Genomic DNA, 20,000 nt, shown 5'->3' on the forward strand with positions numbered 1-20,000 from the left:
ATAACAGCAGGTAGCATCCGGTCTGTAACCTAATAGTTTAGCACCATAACAGCAGGTAGCATCCGGTCTGTAACCTAATAGTTTAGCACCATAACAGCAGGTAGCATCCAGTATGTAACCTAATAGTTTAGCACCATAACAGCAGGTAGCATCCAGTATGTAACCTAATAGTTTAGCACCATAACAGCAGGTAGCATCCAGTATGTAACCTAATAGTTTAGCACCATAACAGCAGGTAGCATCCAGTATGTAACCTAATAGTTTAGCACCATAAGCAGGTAGCATCCAGTATGTAACCTAATAGTTTAGCAACCAGGTAGCATGTAACCTAATAGTTTAGCACCATAACAGCAGGTAGCATCCAGTATGTAACCTAATAGTTTAGCACCATAACAGCAGGTAGCATCCGGTATGTAACCTAATAGTTTAGCACCATAACAGCAGGTAGCATCCGGTCTGTAACCTAATAGTTTAGCACCATAACAGCAGGTAGCATCCAGTATGTAACCTAATAGTTTAGCACCATAACAGCAGGTAGCATCCAGTATGTAACCTAATAGTTTAGCACCATAACAGCAGGTAGCATCCGGTCTGTAACCTAATAGTTTAGCACCATAACAGCAGGTAGCATCCAGGACTTGTTTCGAACACACCGACAGCGTTATTTAATTTTGGGCCACCAGAATGATTCATTTCCAATTAAACGCTGCGTTTGCCTCACAACAACGCGTTGCAGAGGCGGTTGCAGTACATTCGGCGTGGTGCTGTCGGCGTGGTGCTGTCGGCGTAGTGCATACTGTTAGTGCATACTGTTAGTCTTCAATAACACAGATCCCAAAGCAAATCAGGGGAAGGAAAATAGGTTTATTCAAAGAGGACATATCATGCAGGGAGGTAGATGGTCATGCTCCCTGCCCTCAGTGATTATCCCCACAGAACAAAGAAACTGGATGTCATTTATAACCCCCCCACCCTAGCCTGACCAATTTGAAGTCCTTGCAGTCCAACTGGGCCAATTACCAAATAACAAGTGTGCTGCTCCAGACTCAGACCAATGAAAACATAGCACACCTAGCTATGAGTTCAGGACTGACATTCTAAAACAGATGTTGAACTGAAAATCAACTCTTTCCATTGATTGTTATTTCTAGTCTTCTCTGTTGTGTATTTATCTTCAACATGTTCTTACAATACGTTGGATTTATAGAAGGTAAGCGTCAAACTGTATTCGGAGACAGCAAAATCGCTGTTGGTGTGTTCGAAGCCTTACTCATAACAGTGGACACTACGTCACCACACTCCCTCTCTTGGTCCTTATCTTGATTTAGAACCTGTGTGTTGTATACGTTTCTTTATGAAAATATTTAGCTTACTGCATGACAGTAGCTACAGCAAGGGGCTACAAATGCATGCTGGGGCAGGGATGCCCTGAGCTCCTGAAGTGAGCACTACTGGAGCGGGTGAGAAGACAGACGCTCCAGCCTTTGGGAATCTCGCTCCAGTCAAATTGGGCACGCTCTGCTCACATACTCTGCCCTGGGTGCACGTTTTGGTTTTTGCCCTAACACTACACAGCCGATTCAAATAATCAAAGCTTGATGAGTTGGTTATTTGAAACATATTGCTAGGGCAAAAACCAAACCATGCACCCAGTGGGGGACCCAGGACAGACTGAGAATCGCTGCAATAAACTACAGGTATTACACATCTTGACACTGCTTCCATCTTGAGGACAGAATAACAGCACCCACACATTGGTTACCTCTGAAATGGCATCCTTTTCCCAATATAGTGCACTACTGAGGCTTTAGGCAAAAGTGGTAAACTATATAGGGAAAAGGGTGCCAAATTTGGGGCACAGACAAACATTTGATTTTTAATATGCTGTCTTTACAATCCCGTAAGGGATGGGTTGCCAACTGGCGATTGACACGAAAATGAAAAAAATGTGTTAACAGGTGAGAATGACTTCATCACTACTTGTTTTTGTAAGAGGTGTTGACAAGCTGAATGCACAGAGTAGTCTGTTTAAACTACTAGCGCACAGCTCGGACACCAACGCATACCCCACAAGTCCAGAACAGACTATGGGAGGAGCACAGTACTACATAGAGCCATGGAACTATCAGGTAACTGATGCCAGCAGTAGAATCAGGTAAAAATACCCCTTATGGAACAGCGGGGACTGTGAAGAGACACCCAAATCTAACTCAATAAATACATTTTACATCTCACTAAGATGTTTGGTGTAGTATTTATCAATATAACAATTTGCATGAAAACAAGTTCTCTCATTGAATCCCTACTGTTGACCAATCACTGACGAAGGGGTGTAGACTTCTGCCCCGAAATAGGCTGGCCTCTCAAAGGAAAGAAAATGTGCCCGAACAGCTGAATAAGTCCAAAACTAACAAAAACATCAAAATGTCATAATCATAATATCTGCACAAACTCTACTGGCTGGGAAGCATTCGGATGCCTTAAGGTGACCCCTTACCTTCACACGACACTCCCTCAGCAGCCCCTCCACGAACCCACGCTGGGTTTGAGTGACAGCTGAGGGGGAGGGGTCAAGCAGCTTAGACTGGCATAGGATCCTCCTCCCCGGAGAGAACTTCTATTGGATGAACACAGAGAACAACAGCCAATCAGACAATACTAAAGTTGATTCTGAAAACAGCCAATAACTTCTTTTCTGGCCTAGCTCCTACCCATCCTGGGTTTGTAGATCAGACAGAAACAGAGAGGCACTACATGGACTTGTTCAATAAGGCACATTTTCTTTTTCCCCAGTTACAAATCGTTGTTTTATAAATTTTTCCATTGTGTGCACCTATGAACACGGCCCAGAAGGCAGAATGGTGTTCACACAAAGAAAGGTAAAGGCATTACAATGTTGTTTACACCAGGTATGGGAAATGGGCTAGAGGTCGATTTTGGACTATATAACTAAAGCAGGCATTTACCTCTCTCTGGTCATTGTCCAGTCCTGAGGTGGTCTCAGTGGTCACTGGTCTCTTAGGGATGTAACGACTTGACCACCTGCACAGACACAATGTACGGTGTGTGTTTGTGTAGATCATTTGTGTGTGTAGGTAATTGTTGTGTACGTGTGTATATATGGGCATGTGTTACTTACTTGTTGGTGTGGTGTCCCTGTGCCAATACATCAGCCTGTAGCCTGGGGAAGCAGCCCTGTTGGTGTCGGCCCTGGCCAATCCTCATGTCCAACAGGTGGGGGTGGATGGCCGTGTGGTCAGCCTTAAGCAGCCTGCGCTCCATGGCCTGGACTGGGAACCAGAGGATAATAGAGGTGGGGGATGTGAGTGGGGCCTACTGGAGAAGGCTGTAAGAGAGGCAGCCTCTAGTAACCTTTTCACACTAGTGTGCTGACCCAAGCCATACTGTGCTGCCTGATATTTTCCTGTCACAGAGGCAATTCCATGATAACGGAATTACACCGAATACCCATTGTCATTTCCAGGAACTATGCTGGATATGTAACCAGGCCAGCGCAGTAATAACAGCCATTTAGCAGACTCCGTTATCCTAAGCAACTTATATTCATTTATCTTTGTATGGGGTTGCCCCAGCGGGAATCAAACCCACAATCCAGACATTGCAAGTGCCATGCTCTACCAATTGAGCCATACAGGACTCTGCTCAATACTATATTTTCTACATCATGTTAATTTCTAAATTCTCATTCTTCTGCAGTCCAACATCGAAGGACCATTTGTATAAGCCTCCTTTCACATCCAGAGTTGTAGATACAACGTCATACTGCATGTCTAATCTGGAAAGCTCTTTGTGCAGAAACAAGGTCATGTGTTGTCGTGATGTGGAAGTGGATCCCTATCTGGTTTGCTTTACAAATCCCACATTGCTGGGAAACACGGAGGGAGAGGAACTATTAAAACAGAGACTGGAGCAGACTTAGTGGTGCAGTCTCTGCAGAGCACTTGGCAGAACTTCAAAGCTGAGAGTCTCATTATAGGGACACAATGTACTGTTTTTCCTCATGTGCTACTTATCCCCCCCCCCCCCCTCCAATACTCCACCCCTCTAGTATTCCCCGTCGCCTTCTCCCCCATTCATCTTTTTATACCTCTTACCATCAATGCCTCTTATTCCCTTCTCTCTCACTTTCTCCCCCTCTCGTGTCTACCTTTTCATTCTCTCAGATTGATACTGAACTCCCTTTCCCCAGAACAGAATATTCCCCATCCCTCTCATGTTCTGGCATTCTACATTCTACGGTGCTCCTAAGTTTTCCCTCCTTTGTTTCTCTCTTCAGTGGAACTGAGGGAATATAGGGAGTAGAAAGAAAGAAAATGACATACAATGTGTGTTCTGTGGTTTTGGAGACGCTAATCCCTGCCTCCCAATGCCCTCCGTGCAATGGGTCCCCAGTTTCCTTGAGGGGCAGGGTCAGGGGGCCAGAGCATAGTCAAAACATACATAGTATTTGACAAACAGAATTTCTGTATTTTTTTGCTCAGAAAACGTGGGGGCCGAATAGAATCACCCACAGGCCACTTATTGGAGAACCCTGCTCTATGCTTTGGACAAAGAACAAACAGAACATGTTCATCAAGCAACAAACCCCCCAAAAAAAGTGGCCTGAAACAGTGATCTAAACTTGTCCAATAAGAAGCACTCATTGTGGTGTACAAAAGTTATATTCTTTATTCTGTTGTGTTCCCTAACAACCACATGCAATAATAATGGGAAATATTGAATGAGTACTACTGTAGCACCCCTGAATCCAGTTTCCCCTGAACCCACCTGACTCATGGAGCACTGTGCACTTCCTGTAGTGCCGGTTACCAGGATCATCCTCGAACGTGTTGTAGAGGCGCTCCCTCTCCAAGCGCCTGTCGAACACGCGCTGCAGTGGCTCCCGGTCTGCCCAGCGAGACAACACCTTGCTGTCTACGAACGATGAAAACATGGCCGTCTCCAGGAACCGAGACAGGAAGTGTAGGTGTGTGGCAGGCTGCGCCGACAGGAAAGAGCCCTGGGGATAGAAAAACGCACAAGTACACAAAATGTTAACTCTTCACTTAAAATCAATAACAGTGGTAGAATATTGCTTGTATCCTGAATGACAGCTTCCTGTCCATGCATGTTGGATTACTGACTGAAGGAGTAGGCTATGGATAGGAGAGTCTATGGTATTCATTCAGTGAATGATTGTTGATCGATCTTCATTACCTTATCAAAGTTGCTCGTTCCCTCACGGTTGCCCAGCCAGGACTCCAGGTCGGGAGCGCTGTGGATCACAAACTCTTCGTACCTCCCGAACATGGAGGTGAAACGCCCCGCGAACACCTCCCTCAGCTGCACGTTCATCTTGGCTGCCTTCAGCTCCTCCTCTTCCTCCTCAAACGCCCGTCCCAGCGTCTTCCCTCCCGCCATCCCCCCTCCTCCACACCTCCTGGCCAGTGCCTGCAGTCGTTCCAGCACGGCCAACTCCTCCCCTCCCAGGTTCCCGTTGCGCCGGTCTTCCATCAGGTCCTCCAGGACGAGGCTGCTGAGGCAGGGGGGAGCGGCGGGGCGGGCTTGGTGGTTGTAGAGCCCCCGTATGGCTGGAGGCCGAAGCGCAGCAGCACCTCGTTCACTTCCTGGATGAGCTCCAGCTGGTCTGGGAAGAGGGGCAGGTCTTCGGGTGGATCCACACGGTGATTGTCAATGTCCACGAAGCACAGATTGGCCTGGAGAGGGGGATGGGAAAGCAACAGTAAATGTAAAAATCTGTTTAACTATCATCATCAAATAAAGGGACCTTTCCCAAAGTGTGCACATGCAAACTCCCCATCATGGATTTAGCAGTTAAGGATTGGCTGGAGGGAGTTTCCATCATCGCTAAATCTCAGACAGAGAGTGTGCAAGTGCACACTTTGGGAGAAGGCTGCGGAATCCTTGTTAAAATGTTCAAAAAGGGAACACAAACCCATCCTGGCAGAGTGGCACAACAAGCAACTCTTCTTCATGTAGATAATTCAGACTGTACAGAGGTCATTACCACTGATAACATTAGGGCCAAGTATGCAAACATCCCATTAAGATAAGAGATTTAACTACGCTCGTTGACGTTAGAACACAATTAGATGTACATATCCTGGTCCCATAGGTCTTTGTGCTGTATAGCCAACTCTGTCCAAACAGATCTGGGACTATCACCTCATTCACAGACACACATTTTTTTATAAATGCAAAACCAGTCAGAAAAATGAGTCGACCTCTGGAGAGAAGCCAAGCAGGCACTAGCCTGGCACATAGAACTACGTCAGAGACTGACACCAAACCCTATTCAACAGCATTGACAGTGTGCTCTGCAGGAAGTTTTTTTTTTTTTTAACCCCATGTGATGACCGATTCACACAGACTACCGTTTGTTTACAATTCTACTTAAGGCCCACTCCTCAACTTGAAAAACAACAAGACAGTGATATTCTTTAAGAACGGGCATGAACAATGGGTATCATTCATTTAAGTTGTCAAACTTAACGTAGAATGTGCCTTTAAAGGATGATGTGATTCAAATGCGTCCCTGCTCCTCTTCTCATGGGAAAGGTGACAAAACCCTCTATGATAAACCCCCCCCACCTCGCAGTATGGTGACCCAATTCACTATGACAAAATCTGAGAACATTCCACTGTGATGCATCAGCTAAATTCCATTAAAACAAATCTGTGCCGTTTAAAAAGCCTCGTCTTCGGGTAAGGATACAGAAAAAAAATGTATTCCATCCTGCTGGAAGGATGGAACTACAAGGAGAGGGTTGTATAGAAATACATTTACAATAGGATACGCTCTAGATGTGTTCTGCCATCTGCACTGCTACCTACCATGTTACCCTTATCCTCTCAAGCACACCCAGAAATAAAAATGGGCAATTCTTAAACCCTGTTAATTATTCACATTGTCCGATTTCTCTGGAAATGTGATGCCAGGTGCCTGCCTTCCTCCCACCGTCGCCCACGGCTCAGCACTCTCCTTCTACTGGTGTATTTATGGGACAACTCTACCACTTCAAAGAAAACTCCTTGAGTTCTATCCTAAATGGCATCCTATTCCCCTACATAAAGCCCTATGGGTCCTGGTCAAAAGTAGTGCACTATATAGGGAATAGGACCTCATTTGGGATGCACAACCCTAGCAAAACGCTTATACAGCATGGTGTGATTTGGGGATTTGGGGAGAAGTGTAGGAGATCGCCTGAGGAGATGTGTGAATCTCTATATTTCGTCAGCACCAGAGAGCAGGGGGATATTAATATGCAACCAGAATAGGATTCATTTGTACAGGCACTGCAAGAATGTAGCAAATGTTACAGCGCTCTTTAACCGTCCGTTACAGCGCTCTTTAACCGTCCGTTACAGCGCTCTTTAACCGTCCGTTACAGCGCTCTTTAACCGTCCGTTACAGCGCTCTTTAACCGTCCGTTACAGCGCTCTTTAACCGTCCGTTACAGCGCGTTACAGCGCTCTTTAACCGTCCGTTACAGAACTCTTTAAGTTCAAACCCCCAAGCTGGTACAAATCTGTCGTTCTGCCCCTGAACAGGCAGTTAACCCACTGTTCCTAGGCCGTCATTGAAAATAAGAATTTGTTCTTAACTGACTTGCCTAGTAAAATAAAGGTAAAAAAAAAAAAAAAAAAAGCCTGTTATTAGAATGACTACATAGACTACGTAGTACATTAGACTGCTGGAAAGCATGTTGAAATGTTTTGCAAGGTCAGTGAATGCCTGTCAAAATGTGTATCACAATGCCTACTGGAAAGCTATAGAGAATGTGAATTAAAATGCTTCTAATTCCATGTGGTAAAGCCAATAAAAAAAATGGGATTCAATAGTGGATTTAAAACGCACTAGGTACATGGATTCAGCAACCTATTCTTAATAGAGAAATAGGAACTTAGGAATGAGTGGCAACATTGTTTGTCCTACTGCATCGCAAGTGCAATACATTTATCACTCCTTCTTGGTCAGGTGGTTACTAAAGAAGAGAATGTGTTCACAATAAGTCAACTGGTTAAATAAAGCCATTTTGAGAATAAAAGTGCCATTACATGGCTACAGTCCCAAACACAGATGACTAAGTACATGCCATTCTAATACTGTACCTCATTGGACAGCTCCAGAGTGGAGCGTTGGGCGCCGTCCCTCCTCTGGATACCCATGAGGAAGGGCACTGGTGCATCCAGGAGGTGGTGCAGGGGAGCGGGCAGGATGGGCAGGTAGATATGCTGCCACTGGAACGGGAACAGCAGGGTGGTGATGCCCTCTGCCACAGTCATCAACCGCTGGTAGTCTGGAGACAGAGAGATGGAAAGACTGAGGGAATTGGACCGCAGGTGTACTAATGTGTTGTATTGTTGTTAAGTTGTTGTCGTCAACCTTTTGATAGTATGGGAGACCGAGACAGAGGGGGGAGATTTTAAATTGTTGCTGATTTGAGGAATTTGACCCTGGTGGTACTCATATCATGGATACATGTGTTGCATTGTTGTGGTGAAGTTTTAGTTACGATTAGGTTGTGGTCCGAATCTCAAAAGTGTGCACTCATACAGTCACCACCATGTACTAGTGTTGGGTTTCCAAACGCCAGTCCTCCAGCACCCCGAACAGCACATGTTGTAGCCCCAGACAAACTCACCTGAGGTCTTGATTATTAGTTGAATCAGGAGAGTTTGTCTGGGGCTACAACAACGTGTGCTGTTCGGGGTACAACTCCAGTACCAATCTAATACTTTAAAGTGCATGATGGGAATTGAACATGTTTAGAGTGAAGGTTAGAAGGGAGAAAAAAAAACTAGATTGTTGATCTTTCAGCAAACGCTGCCTGGTCCTTTGGTCCTCACCTTGTGAGTAAAGCAGGATCTGAGTCTCCAGCAGCACAGAGGTAAGCAGTCTCACCAGGTTCTCCACCCCCAGCAGAGAGAAGGCCTCTCCCAGTGGGTAGTCCCCCAGCGGGAGCTCCTCTGGGCCGGGCTGCTGGCACACGATGGGCCCCTGGACCCCGTGGAACCGGAGCGACCGACCAGGCGGCGGCGCGGGCACCTCATACAGGATGTTGTGGATGTAGCTCTCTAGGGGCAGCGGCGGGGCGGCATGAGATGTCACCGCCTGGTGCAGCTGGGACAGGAAGTGGCGGGCGGCGAGGAGGAAGGGGAGGGGCGTCAGGAGGCAGAGGGCCTTGGAGACATACAGGGTGTCCCGGGCCGGCTGGAAGGAACCCACTGTGCAGCCCAAACAAGCCAACAGGGGACGCTCTGCCAGGGAAGCAGCATCCGACTCGTCCAGGCTGCTCACCAGAGAGTCCATGCTGGATGTGGAGGGGGAGGAGGCGGAGGAGGTAGAGCGAGATGAAGAAGAGGTGGAGTGATGCTCGACGTGGTGCATCTGATGGAGGGTCTGCATCGCCGCGGTGATCTGGGCGCTCGTCACCTCCTCGTAGTACATTTGCACAAAGCCGTAGGAGTGTGTGCCGTCATCCCGAGCGACCGTGAAGGAGTGGAAGCGGGAGTCGCGGCTGTCCGTCTGACTACGGAATGACAAGCCTCGTGGCATGCAGAGCTGGGGAAAGAGAGAGAGATGAGGATGGAGTATCGAGAGAGATGGAGACAGAGACGAAGGGAGGAGGAGACAGAGGGGAAGGGTGATATGGGAGGAAAAAAACATTTAAGATGAGTGAGAGGAAGGAGGATGAAGAGGTGGTGGGGGAGAGATATGGACAGAAGAGTTGGGATGTTTTAGAGGACATAGCAGAGGAAAAGGAGAAAAGGTAGAGAGCGGTAGGAGGAGGTGAAGAGGGAAAATACAGAGAGAATGACAGTGTCAACTGCCTTCAATAACATGTTCTTTTATCAAACACACAAGGAATTATGGACAGGGATGAGGGGTCAAATCATTCTTTAAGAGACTCCATTCTGACAAATAACATTGAAGACTAGCGGGGGGGGGGGGGGGTTTAAAGAAAGAGGGCCCTTATTTGCCAGCTGTCTCAGGCACTACATCACAGTACTTGAGGTGTCACTACAGACACGATTTCGATCCCGGACTGTCACAGCCGGCCGCGACCGGGACCCATGAGCCGACACACAAGTTGTGTAAAAGTCGTTAAAATAAAGGACAAAGGGGTCTTGTTTGTGGAGAGTCAGAGCTGAGTGTGGCTCCATGAAAAGGTGCTCTATCCATCTGTTACAAAGTACTTCAGTGTCTGTGCTCACAACAGGCATCAGCTTCATGAAAAACTAACATTTGTTTATTGGTTCATTTAAAATGAGATGCTGTCGAGTTCCTGCCTAGTGCTTTCATTATCCAGACAAGAATGTGCCATTAAACAACTTATTTTATTATTGAAATGCCATACATTTTGAAAGAAACTAATGTCTCAAAAAATGCTTCTTAAAAATGATAACACTTGAAACAGAAAATATTCTCATTTGCATAAAAGAGAAATGCATTGTGGTTCTGAAGAACAAAACAAAGAAGGGATGTCACAGCAGTTCCAAACAATCAGCTTTTTGTTTATTACTTTCAATTGGTTCAATTACTAATTTACACTGACAGATTTGCGACAACATCGTTAAACCCCAAAACGTACATTAACAAAACAATAGTGCACAAACCGATAAAGTCCCCAATTCTGTAACAGAATACAACAGAATGTCCACAATAAGCTGCACTGTAATTTAACATGACACACGTTGTAATAAATGCAATACATGAAGCTGTTTTCACATGGACACATTACAACCATCTCTAGAAAGGGCTAAAACAGTCTAAATACCATAAAAATAATGACTTAACCCTCTTCTCTGTATATAAGTTCTCTAAACGTATCGTAGCTCCACTGTCTTACCATGTTGACTACATCTCTGTTGAAGGGACTCCTGTCTGTGCTCTCAGGGTAGTGGGCCAGAACCTTGGACCTGAAGGACCTCCGGATGGGGCTCTGCTCAAAGCTCTCACCTAGCAAAGAGATGAGAAGAAGGACAGATGTTGAAATAGAGAGAGGGAGGGTAGAGACAATGAAAGAGTCAGCGTTGCAATACTGGCACAGACAAAATCAGAGGGACAAGTGACCTTCATCGCCGCACTGAATTCTTAGTAAGGGGACATGGTGGAGAACACGGTGGTTACCAGACAGGGTTAGGATTTAATATCAGAGACAGCACAACGTTTACCCTTCATTTGACACCAGTGAAAAACCATGTGTGTTTAATCCCTTTATTGAGCTAGAGGTGAGATTGTAGAGGGTCGAGACAGAAGCAGTGAGACCAGAGCAGGATCTTAAGGTAGCCCGCTAGCCATTTTCAGACAGGGCTAGTAGAAAATGTGGTCCTACTGTGAAGATGGGAAGCCCTGGGAGACCCAGATCACAACCACCCCAGCAGAGCTTCCACAGCAGCTGCTGCACCCGCCATCCCCTCACGCCGCACCCTCTCACGCCGCAACCTCCATCCCCTCACGCCGCACCCTCCATCCCCTCACGCCGCACCCTCCATCCCCTCACGCCGCAACCTCCATCCCCTCACGCCGCAACCTCCATCCCCTCACGCCGCACCCTCACGCCGCACCCGCCATCCCCTCACGCCGCAACCTCCATCCCCTCACGCCGCACCCTCCATCCCCTCACGCCGCACCCTCCATCCCCTCACGCCCAACCTCCATCCCCTCACGCCGCACCCTCCATCCCCTCACCCTCCAACCCCTCACGCCGCAACCTCCATCCCCTCACGCCGCACCCTCCATCCCCTCACGCCGCCATCCCCTCACCCTCCATCCCCTCACGCCGCAACCGCCATCCCCTCACCATCCCCTCGCACCCGCCATCCCCTCAGGCCGCACCGCCAACCTCCATCCCCTCACGCCGCAACCTCCATCCCCTCGCAACCTCCATCCCCTCACGCCGCAACCTCCATCCCCTCACGCCGCAACCTCCATCCCCTCACGCCGCACCCGCCATCCCCTCACGCCGCAACCGCCATCCCCTCACGCCGCAACCTCCATCCCCTCACGCCGCAACCTCCATCCCCTCACGCCGCACCCTCCATCCCCTCACGCCGCAACCTCCATCCCCTCACGCCGCACCCTCCATCCCCTCACGCCGCACCCTCCATCCCCTCACGCCGCACCCTCCATCCCCTCACGCCGCACCGCCATCCCCTCACGCCGCAACCGCCATCCCCTCACCTCCATCCCCTCACGCCGCAACCTCCATCCCCTCACGCCGCAACCTCCATCCCCTCACGCCGCAACCTCCATCCCCTCACGCCGCAACCTCCATCCCCTCACGCCGCAACCTCCATCCCCTCACGCCGCAACCTCCATCCCCTCACGCCGCAACCTCCATCCCCTCACACTGAAAATGAGTAAAGGTTGTAGAAGCAGGAGCAATGCACAGAATGGATCCCAAATTAACGGTTTACAGTACATGCTGAACCTGGGGTCTGGTAAAAAAAATCAAATAAAAAGATTATCCTTGGTTTGGCACTGAAGAGAAGGAAAGAATTCCTTTAAAAAAATTAGAGGCCATTTGAGTGCGTCACCAGTGACTCGCACTTCCTCTGACCTTGATGTATTAGCTTGTCTGCCTGATGCATCTCCTGCCTCTCACTGTCCCCTGTGTCAGCTGCCTGATCCACTTACATAGAGCTCTCTGTGTGTGCGCGCATATATATATATATATCTCCTTGTGGGTACCAGAAAAGTCCCCACCGGGGAAGTAAAACAAGAAATTGTACCAAGTGGGGACATTTCCCATGTCCCAAAGACAAAGGCTATTTTAGGCTTACAATTAGGGGTTAGGAAAAATAGTATTTTAAATTTAAATAAGATGTTAGGTCCCCACAAGGATAGTAAAGCATATCCTGTGTATGTAAGACACAGGGAAGTACACTCACTACCTCATTTAAAGCATCACAGTCACTCTCCTTCCCTTGAGTGCACCACTCTTCACAATACTACTCTGCCTGGCATTTGCACACACACCAAAACACTCACTGCTCAAAAACACATCTTGTAATCTAATGCTTTGACGCATATCCACTTATCCAGCCAGATTCCAGCATTCCACCTGCTTCTCCGATGATGCACAGAAAGCCGAGAACAGTAAGGATGCCGAAGGCAAGAGACGGAGCAAAACTGAGAATTGCTTTGCTTTGAATCAGGCTGGTGGGTAGTAATGAAGGTTGGGCTTTGCATCAGGCTGGTGGGTGGGTAGTAATGAAGGTTGAGCTTTGCATCAGGCTGGTGGGTAATAATGAAGGTTGGGCTTTGCATCAGGCTGGTGGGTGGGTAGTAATGAAGGTTGGGCTTTGAATCAGGCTGGTGGGTAGTAATGAAGGTTGGGCTTTGCATCAGGCTGGTGGGTGGGTAGTAATGAAGGTTGGGCTTTGCATCAGGCTGGTGGGTGGGTAGTAATGAAGGTTGGGCTTTGCATCAGGCTGATGGGTGGGTAGTAATGAAGGTTAGGCTTTGAATAATGAAGGTTGGGCTTTGCATCAGGCTGGTGGGTGGGTAGTAATGAAGGTTGGGCTTTGCATCAGGCTGGTGGGTGGGTAGTAATGAAGGTTAGGCTTTGCATCAGGCTGGTGGGTGGGTAGTAATGAAGGTTGGGCTTTGCATCAGGCTGGTGGGTGGGTAGTAATGAAGGTTGGGTGCTAGGAAGAAGAGAAATAAACATCCTGAAATGCAGGACTACCTGAAATTGTCCAAAAAGACACGCTTGTATTCGCTGTCCATTGCATAACGACCTGCTACTGTGTGTGCACTACTGAATACGACTCTGGTGGGTGGGTTGTGCCCATACAATGTTATGAGAACAGGGCAGCCATGTAGGATATCAGTATGATAAGGAAGAGATTCAGAGCTGGTATTAAAAACGACACCATCTTGCCGAGTGTTGTACCGTACCGATTCTCTATTTGATTTTAAATCAAGGGACACGGCATGCAGATATGTGATGAGTCATCACAGTGTGGTCTTTGTGTTTATCTACCAGGCCTTGATCTTCCTCAGGGCCTCGTCATCAAGAAGAGAACGATGTCTGGTTGCCATGGTAGCCATCTCCGCTGGCGTTACGGTTATCATGGCCTTGAAGAAGCCAGTCATCAGCTGATGCAATTAGTTGGGTGAACACACACACACACACACACAGTGTGAAAGCTATTTAACCCAAACCATGCCTGGGATTGTTATTTGGGTTTCACTGCTCAGTGCTCATGTGGACTCGCTGAACCGGTTCTTCTAATGCCTTACCATGACCCATTTAAAAAACACAAGCACTTGAAATGAATACCTTCCAGAGTGTTGTGTCAGAGATGGAAGTCAAATATTAGGAAGTTGCTGACCACATTAAAATGAAATATTTTAAGGAGACAAAGAAAGAGAGAAATGGAGAGAGGGGCAGAGAGAAAAAAAACAGGAGGCGAGGGGGTTCAACTGACAGAAAGAGAAGTGGGATGGAGAGATGTAGGAAGAGGGAGATAACAGGAGAGATGGTGAAGCAGGGAGCGAGGGTGGCTTGTTATGGTTCTGTGGATGGAAGATTAAAACGGTGCCTCGGTTAGGCTGTGTGACTAAATCAGCTCAGCCCACTCCAGAGAGACTGCAACAGATCTGCTGGCTGGGGTAACAATACCGAAACGCATTTAACCCTTCATGAAGTAACTCCAGCAAAAGCAAGATTCTCCTACATACATGTCTGCTCACACCACTTCTGCCACGAGGGATCAGTGATTACTCAGAGGAAGGAAGGAGAAAAGATAGAAAGAATGAAGGATGAGAAGTGAATTCTCATCAGAAGAGGGCCTCAGTCTCACAGTTCTACTCCAGACACTGCAACGTCCCCGTCACCCAGACACTGCAACGTCCCCCGGACACTGCAACGTCCCCCGGACACTGCAACGTCACCCGGACACTGCAACGTCACCCGGACACTGCAACGTCACCCGGACACTGCAACGTCCCCCGGACACTGCAACGTCCCCCGGACACTGCAACGTCCCCATCACCCAGACACTGCAACGTCCCCATCACCCAGACACTGCAACGTCCCCATCACCCAGACACTGCAACGTCCCCATCACCCAGACACTGCAACGTCCCCGTCACCCAGACACTGCAACGTCCCAGTCACCCAGACACTGCAACGTCCCCGTCACCCAGACACGGAAACGTCCCCCAGACACGGAAACGTCCCCCAGACACCCAGACACTGCAACGTCCCCGTCACCCAGACACTGCAACGTCCCCGTCACCCAGACACCCAGACACTGCAACGTCCCCCAGACACGGCAACGTCCCCCAGACACGGCAACGTCCCCCAGACACCCAGACACTGCAACGTCCCCGTCACCCAGACACTGCACGGAATCTCAACACCACAGGATCCCACTCCAGCATGGCTGGATTTCTCAAGGGGCGTTTAGTCAGAGTCACGACAGTACTCAGCCTCAGTAAGAGGACCATGTTACGCCACATATTACCATTTCGTTATCAAACTGGAGGCTTTTTCAGTAGGCACACTTACAGAACAAAACTAAAATGGGAAGGCAGTAACAGACCTTGTCCAATAAAAAAAATGGCTCAACTTGGTTTGTTGAGAAATGTTTTAAAACATTTTGATATGGTGTGCTCTAATGGATTTTGTTGATTGATCACGGGATGACATCTGGTTTTCATTGGTCTAATAGATGTCATGTTTGAAGATTCCAAACGCATACAATTTCATAGGATCCTAGTAGGCTTACTGACTGTTAAACACCCAGTTCTCATACAGCAGATATACAGACAGAGGAGGGATCGGACACCTAAAGACGATGAAACAGCGGACATATTTGAACGTATGATTAACAGTCATGCGCAGCTTTTCATCCTTCAAACGGACAGATAGACAGGGATGACTGAGAAGATTTCATCCTTGCCTAACTCAATTGCTCCACCACATTCAATTCATCATACCCTTGGATGGGCAGATGATGAGGAGGAGGAGAACGAGAGAGATGGAGGTGGGTTGAGAGATGAAACGACAGAATGAGCAGACACTGCCTCTCATTCAATGAGCAGACACGGTCTCTCATTCAATGAGCAGACACTGCCTCAATTACAAGATCCTCCTACGTCTGTCTCCTGGTTGAATAAATGTAGCAATGTGGTTTGCCGAACTATGCTTTCTCAAATTATATCTAACCTTGCCCCCAGACTGGAAGACAAGGCTTTCGCACAGAGGGATAACACATTCTTGAGAACGGAGGACTCAGGTTTGACCATTGATTGGTTCCAGAAGCAACCAAGAGTTCACAAGATAAAAAATGTTAGTCACCAGCCTTTCATATTCAGTTGCATGGAACATAGCCTAATCGGACTTCAGTCCATCCTTGTCTTCCTGTTTGCGACATTTCAGCATCCCTGACCATCCCACTGTGGTTCCCGTCTGACACCGATGTCATTCCCTGTGAGAGTCACCCGTCCGTTTGGAGCCGGGAGCTGAAACCATGGCGACCCGGCATTCCAGCCGGGAACATCATGTGAAATTTGATTAGGGCTGCAGAAACAGAGGCATCTATTGAGGGGCCAACAAGAGAAGATTGTTTCTTTCAAGTCACTCTCCAATTACAAAACACACATGAAAATAAGACATCTCTCAAAAAAAAAACATTCACCATCGACAGATATGTAGACACACACACCCCTCAAAGCACATCTATCTACCGACACACACAAATCCATGAAAGGCAGTGCTGCCTTGCTGCAGCAGAGATTAGTATGACCTGATATTACATAAGCAGACAGGTGAAGGCCAGATCCACTAGCAGCAGCAACCCCCCCGTCCTTTCCTTTTCACTGACAAACCTGATAAGGTGATCCTCAGCAGGGGGTGTTGTGAATGTGAGGGGGTGTAAGGGTAGGGTTTTTCACATCCTGACATAAACACCAGGCTAGATAGGATGTATGACGACAGTCTTGGAGGGTTAAATGTGTCCGGTTACCACCCCACCATGTTCCCTGGAGACCTACTCTACGGAGGATATTCTGCCTTGGATGCTCAGTCCCCTGTCCTGTCCTTCTCCCCCACCTCCATAAAGAATATAGGGTGTGACTGTGTGTTCTGTGAATTTCACAATGACAGAGAGCCAGTGGGAAGATGGTGCAGATTGTTCTATTCTGAATAACGCATTCCTTGCCTCTTCCTCACTTGGGACTTAATATGGAGAATCCAGTATACCAGAGCTTGCAATATACAATTTACACACCACAGGGATTCTTTCCCAGCCCCCTCCCTTTGTGCATGGCAAGTAATTTTTCCAACAATTGTTTACAGACAGATTATTTCACTGCATTACAATTCCAGTGGGTCAGAAGTTTACATACACTAAGTTGACTCCGCCTTTAAACAGCTTGGAAAATTCCATAAAATTATGTGATGGTTTTAGAAGCTTCTGATAGGCTAATTGACATCATTTGGAGGTGTACCTGTGGATGTATTTCAAGGCCTACCTTCAAACTCAGTGCCTCTTCACTTGACATCATGGGAATATTAAAAGAAATAAGCCAAAATTGTAGACCTCCACAAGTCTGGTTCATCCTTGGAAGCAATTTCCAAACACCTGAAGGTATCACGTTCATCTGTACAAACACTAGTAGGCAAGTATAAACACCATGGGACCACGCAGCTGTCATAGCGCTTAGGAAGGAGACGAGTTCTGTCTCCTAGCAATTAACGTACTTTGGTGCGAAAAATGCAAATCAATCCCAGAACAACAGCAAAGGACCTTGTGAAGATGCTGAAGAAAACAGGGGGAAAAGTCTATATCCACAGTAAAACGAGTCCTATGTCAACATAACCTGAAAGGCTGCTCAGCAAGGAAGAAGCCACTGCTCCAAAATCGCCATAAAAAAGCCAGACTACGGTTTGCAACTGCACATGTGGACAAAGATTGTACTTTTTGGAGAAATGTCCTCTGGTCTGATGAAACAAAAATCGAACTGTTTGGCCATAATGACCATCGTTATGTTTGGAGGAAAAAGGGGGATGCTTGCAAGCCGAAGAACACCATCCCAACCGTGAAGCACGGGGGTTGCAGCATCATGTTGTGGGGGTGATTTTCTACAGGAGAGACTGGTTCACTTCACAAAATATATGGCATTATGAGGAAGTAAAATGATGTGGCTACATTGAAGCAACATCTCAAGGCATCAGTCAGGAAGTTAAAGCTTGGTCGCAAATGGGTCTTCCAAATGGACAATGACCCCAAGCATACTTCCAAAGTTGTGGCAAAATGGCTTAAGGACAACAAAGTCAAGGTATTGGAGTGGCCTTCACAAAGCCCTGACTTCAATCCTATAGAAAATTTGTGGGAAGAACTGAAAAAGTGTGTGCGAGCAAAGAGGCCTACAAACCTGACTTAGTTACACCAGCTGTCATTAGGAACGGGCCAAAATTCACCCAACTTATTGTGGGAAGCGTGTGGAAGGCTACCCAAAATGTTTGACCCAAGTTAAACAATTTAAAGGCAATACACTCAATTAGTATTTGGTAGCATGTAAACTTCTGACCCACTGGGAATGTGATGAAAGAAATAAAAGCTGAAATGAATCATTCTAATACTATTCTGACAATTCAGAGCCGACAGGAAGGCCAACCACTGCTTTAGGCATTCATCTTCGCGGTAAGTCTTTTCTCTTAGAGATAATGTCATGAGAGTCTAGCCATATAGCTCCTGATGTGACCACCCCCCTCCCCCAGGTTTCAGGCACTAACGCAGCGTCACTGTGGTTGACTGTCATGGTCACCATGGCAATCTGACGCCCTCCACCACTGCATCCAGGAGACCGGACCAGAAGAGGCTCCGACAACCACAAAGGAGTTGGCTACAGAAGAAACGGACTGGCAGCCAGGGGAGTGTTCACTACATAGGGTGGTGTTCACTACATAGGGTGGGGCGGCAGGGTAGCCTAGTGGTTAGAGTGTTGGACTAGTAACCGGAAGGTTGCAAGTTCAAATCCCCGAACTGACAAGGTACAAATCTGTCGTTCTGCCCCTGAACAGGCAGTTAACCCACTGTTCCTAGGCCATCATTGAAAATAAGAATGTGTTCTTAATTGGCATCTCCTCCCCTGATGACTCCTCCCATCACATCCTGTGATGCACTTGAGCAACAGGAGATTTTTTGGGGGGGATAGTACAAGTTAATCTCACTTCTTTTCTTCGGTTACCAGGTAGAACAGAAAACCAGCAGGCTCTGGACCTCGTAGGGCAACACTTTTACCCCAGCTAATACACCCAACTCCAATAATCTAATGATCTTCAGTTAAAAATGCAATTAGTTCCATTTTAAAAAGCCGTCTTTGCTAGGGATGGGAAAGCGTGACACCAATCCAGAATACCCTGGCCTACATGGTTGGCATCAGCCGTTCTCCTCTAATAACTACACAACCCCATCCCCCAGGGAGTGATGTGGCGAGTGTTCAGACTTTATAATGACAATAAAAACACAATATGCTGTAATCATGGATATATATAGGCCAGGGATGGGAAGCTACAGTTCTCGGGGGCAATGCCCCAGTAAACACACCTGACTCCAATAATCAACTAATCATTATCTTCAGTGTAGAATTCTCAGCTGTGTTTGTTAGGAATGGAGAGAGCATGACACCACCTCGGCCCCGAGGACTGGAGTTGCCCATCAGTCAAAACTGTTAAATATGAATTGATTGAGAAGGCAATTTTAAGGGATTTCTATATCTGCTCAGCTGTGACTGTCACGACAATAAACACTCCCTGCTGACCGCCTCAGCTGTTTTCCCGAAGTCTCACCGATACTGGATGGATAGGCACCATTGCACTTCTCACTTGACTAAGCTCGATAAAATAAAATAAAATAACTCGGACGGTCGCCCAGTCACTTTGATGAATCAATTGATTGAAGACCTCTTGGTGATTTCACCTTCAATTGCGTTGGCAAATTCGGCAGTTAACGCT

At 47.4% G+C, this 20,000-nt stretch overlaps 1 protein-coding gene across 1 annotated transcript in view; it reads right to left on the bottom strand.

Annotated features, from left to right (window-relative positions):
* The window catches only part of LOC115144710 (DENN domain-containing protein 5B-like), a 40,640-nt gene that overhangs the window by 20,276 nt on the left and 364 nt on the right, over window positions 1-20,000 (bottom strand). The window contains 9 exon segments of the mRNA XM_029685738.2: window positions 2,498-2,617; window positions 2,967-3,042; window positions 3,140-3,290; window positions 4,789-5,020; window positions 5,218-5,558; window positions 5,561-5,717; window positions 8,134-8,321; window positions 8,872-9,586; window positions 10,875-10,984. Of these exon segments, the coding sequence (XP_029541598.2) occupies window positions 2,498-2,617; window positions 2,967-3,042; window positions 3,140-3,290; window positions 4,789-5,020; window positions 5,218-5,558; window positions 5,561-5,717; window positions 8,134-8,321; window positions 8,872-9,586; window positions 10,875-10,984 (2,090 nt within the window).

The sequence above is a fragment of the Oncorhynchus nerka genome, linkage group LG17, assembly GCF_034236695.1.
Source record: "Oncorhynchus nerka isolate Pitt River linkage group LG17, Oner_Uvic_2.0, whole genome shotgun sequence".
Classification (NCBI taxonomy): domain Eukaryota; kingdom Metazoa; phylum Chordata; class Actinopteri; order Salmoniformes; family Salmonidae; genus Oncorhynchus; species Oncorhynchus nerka.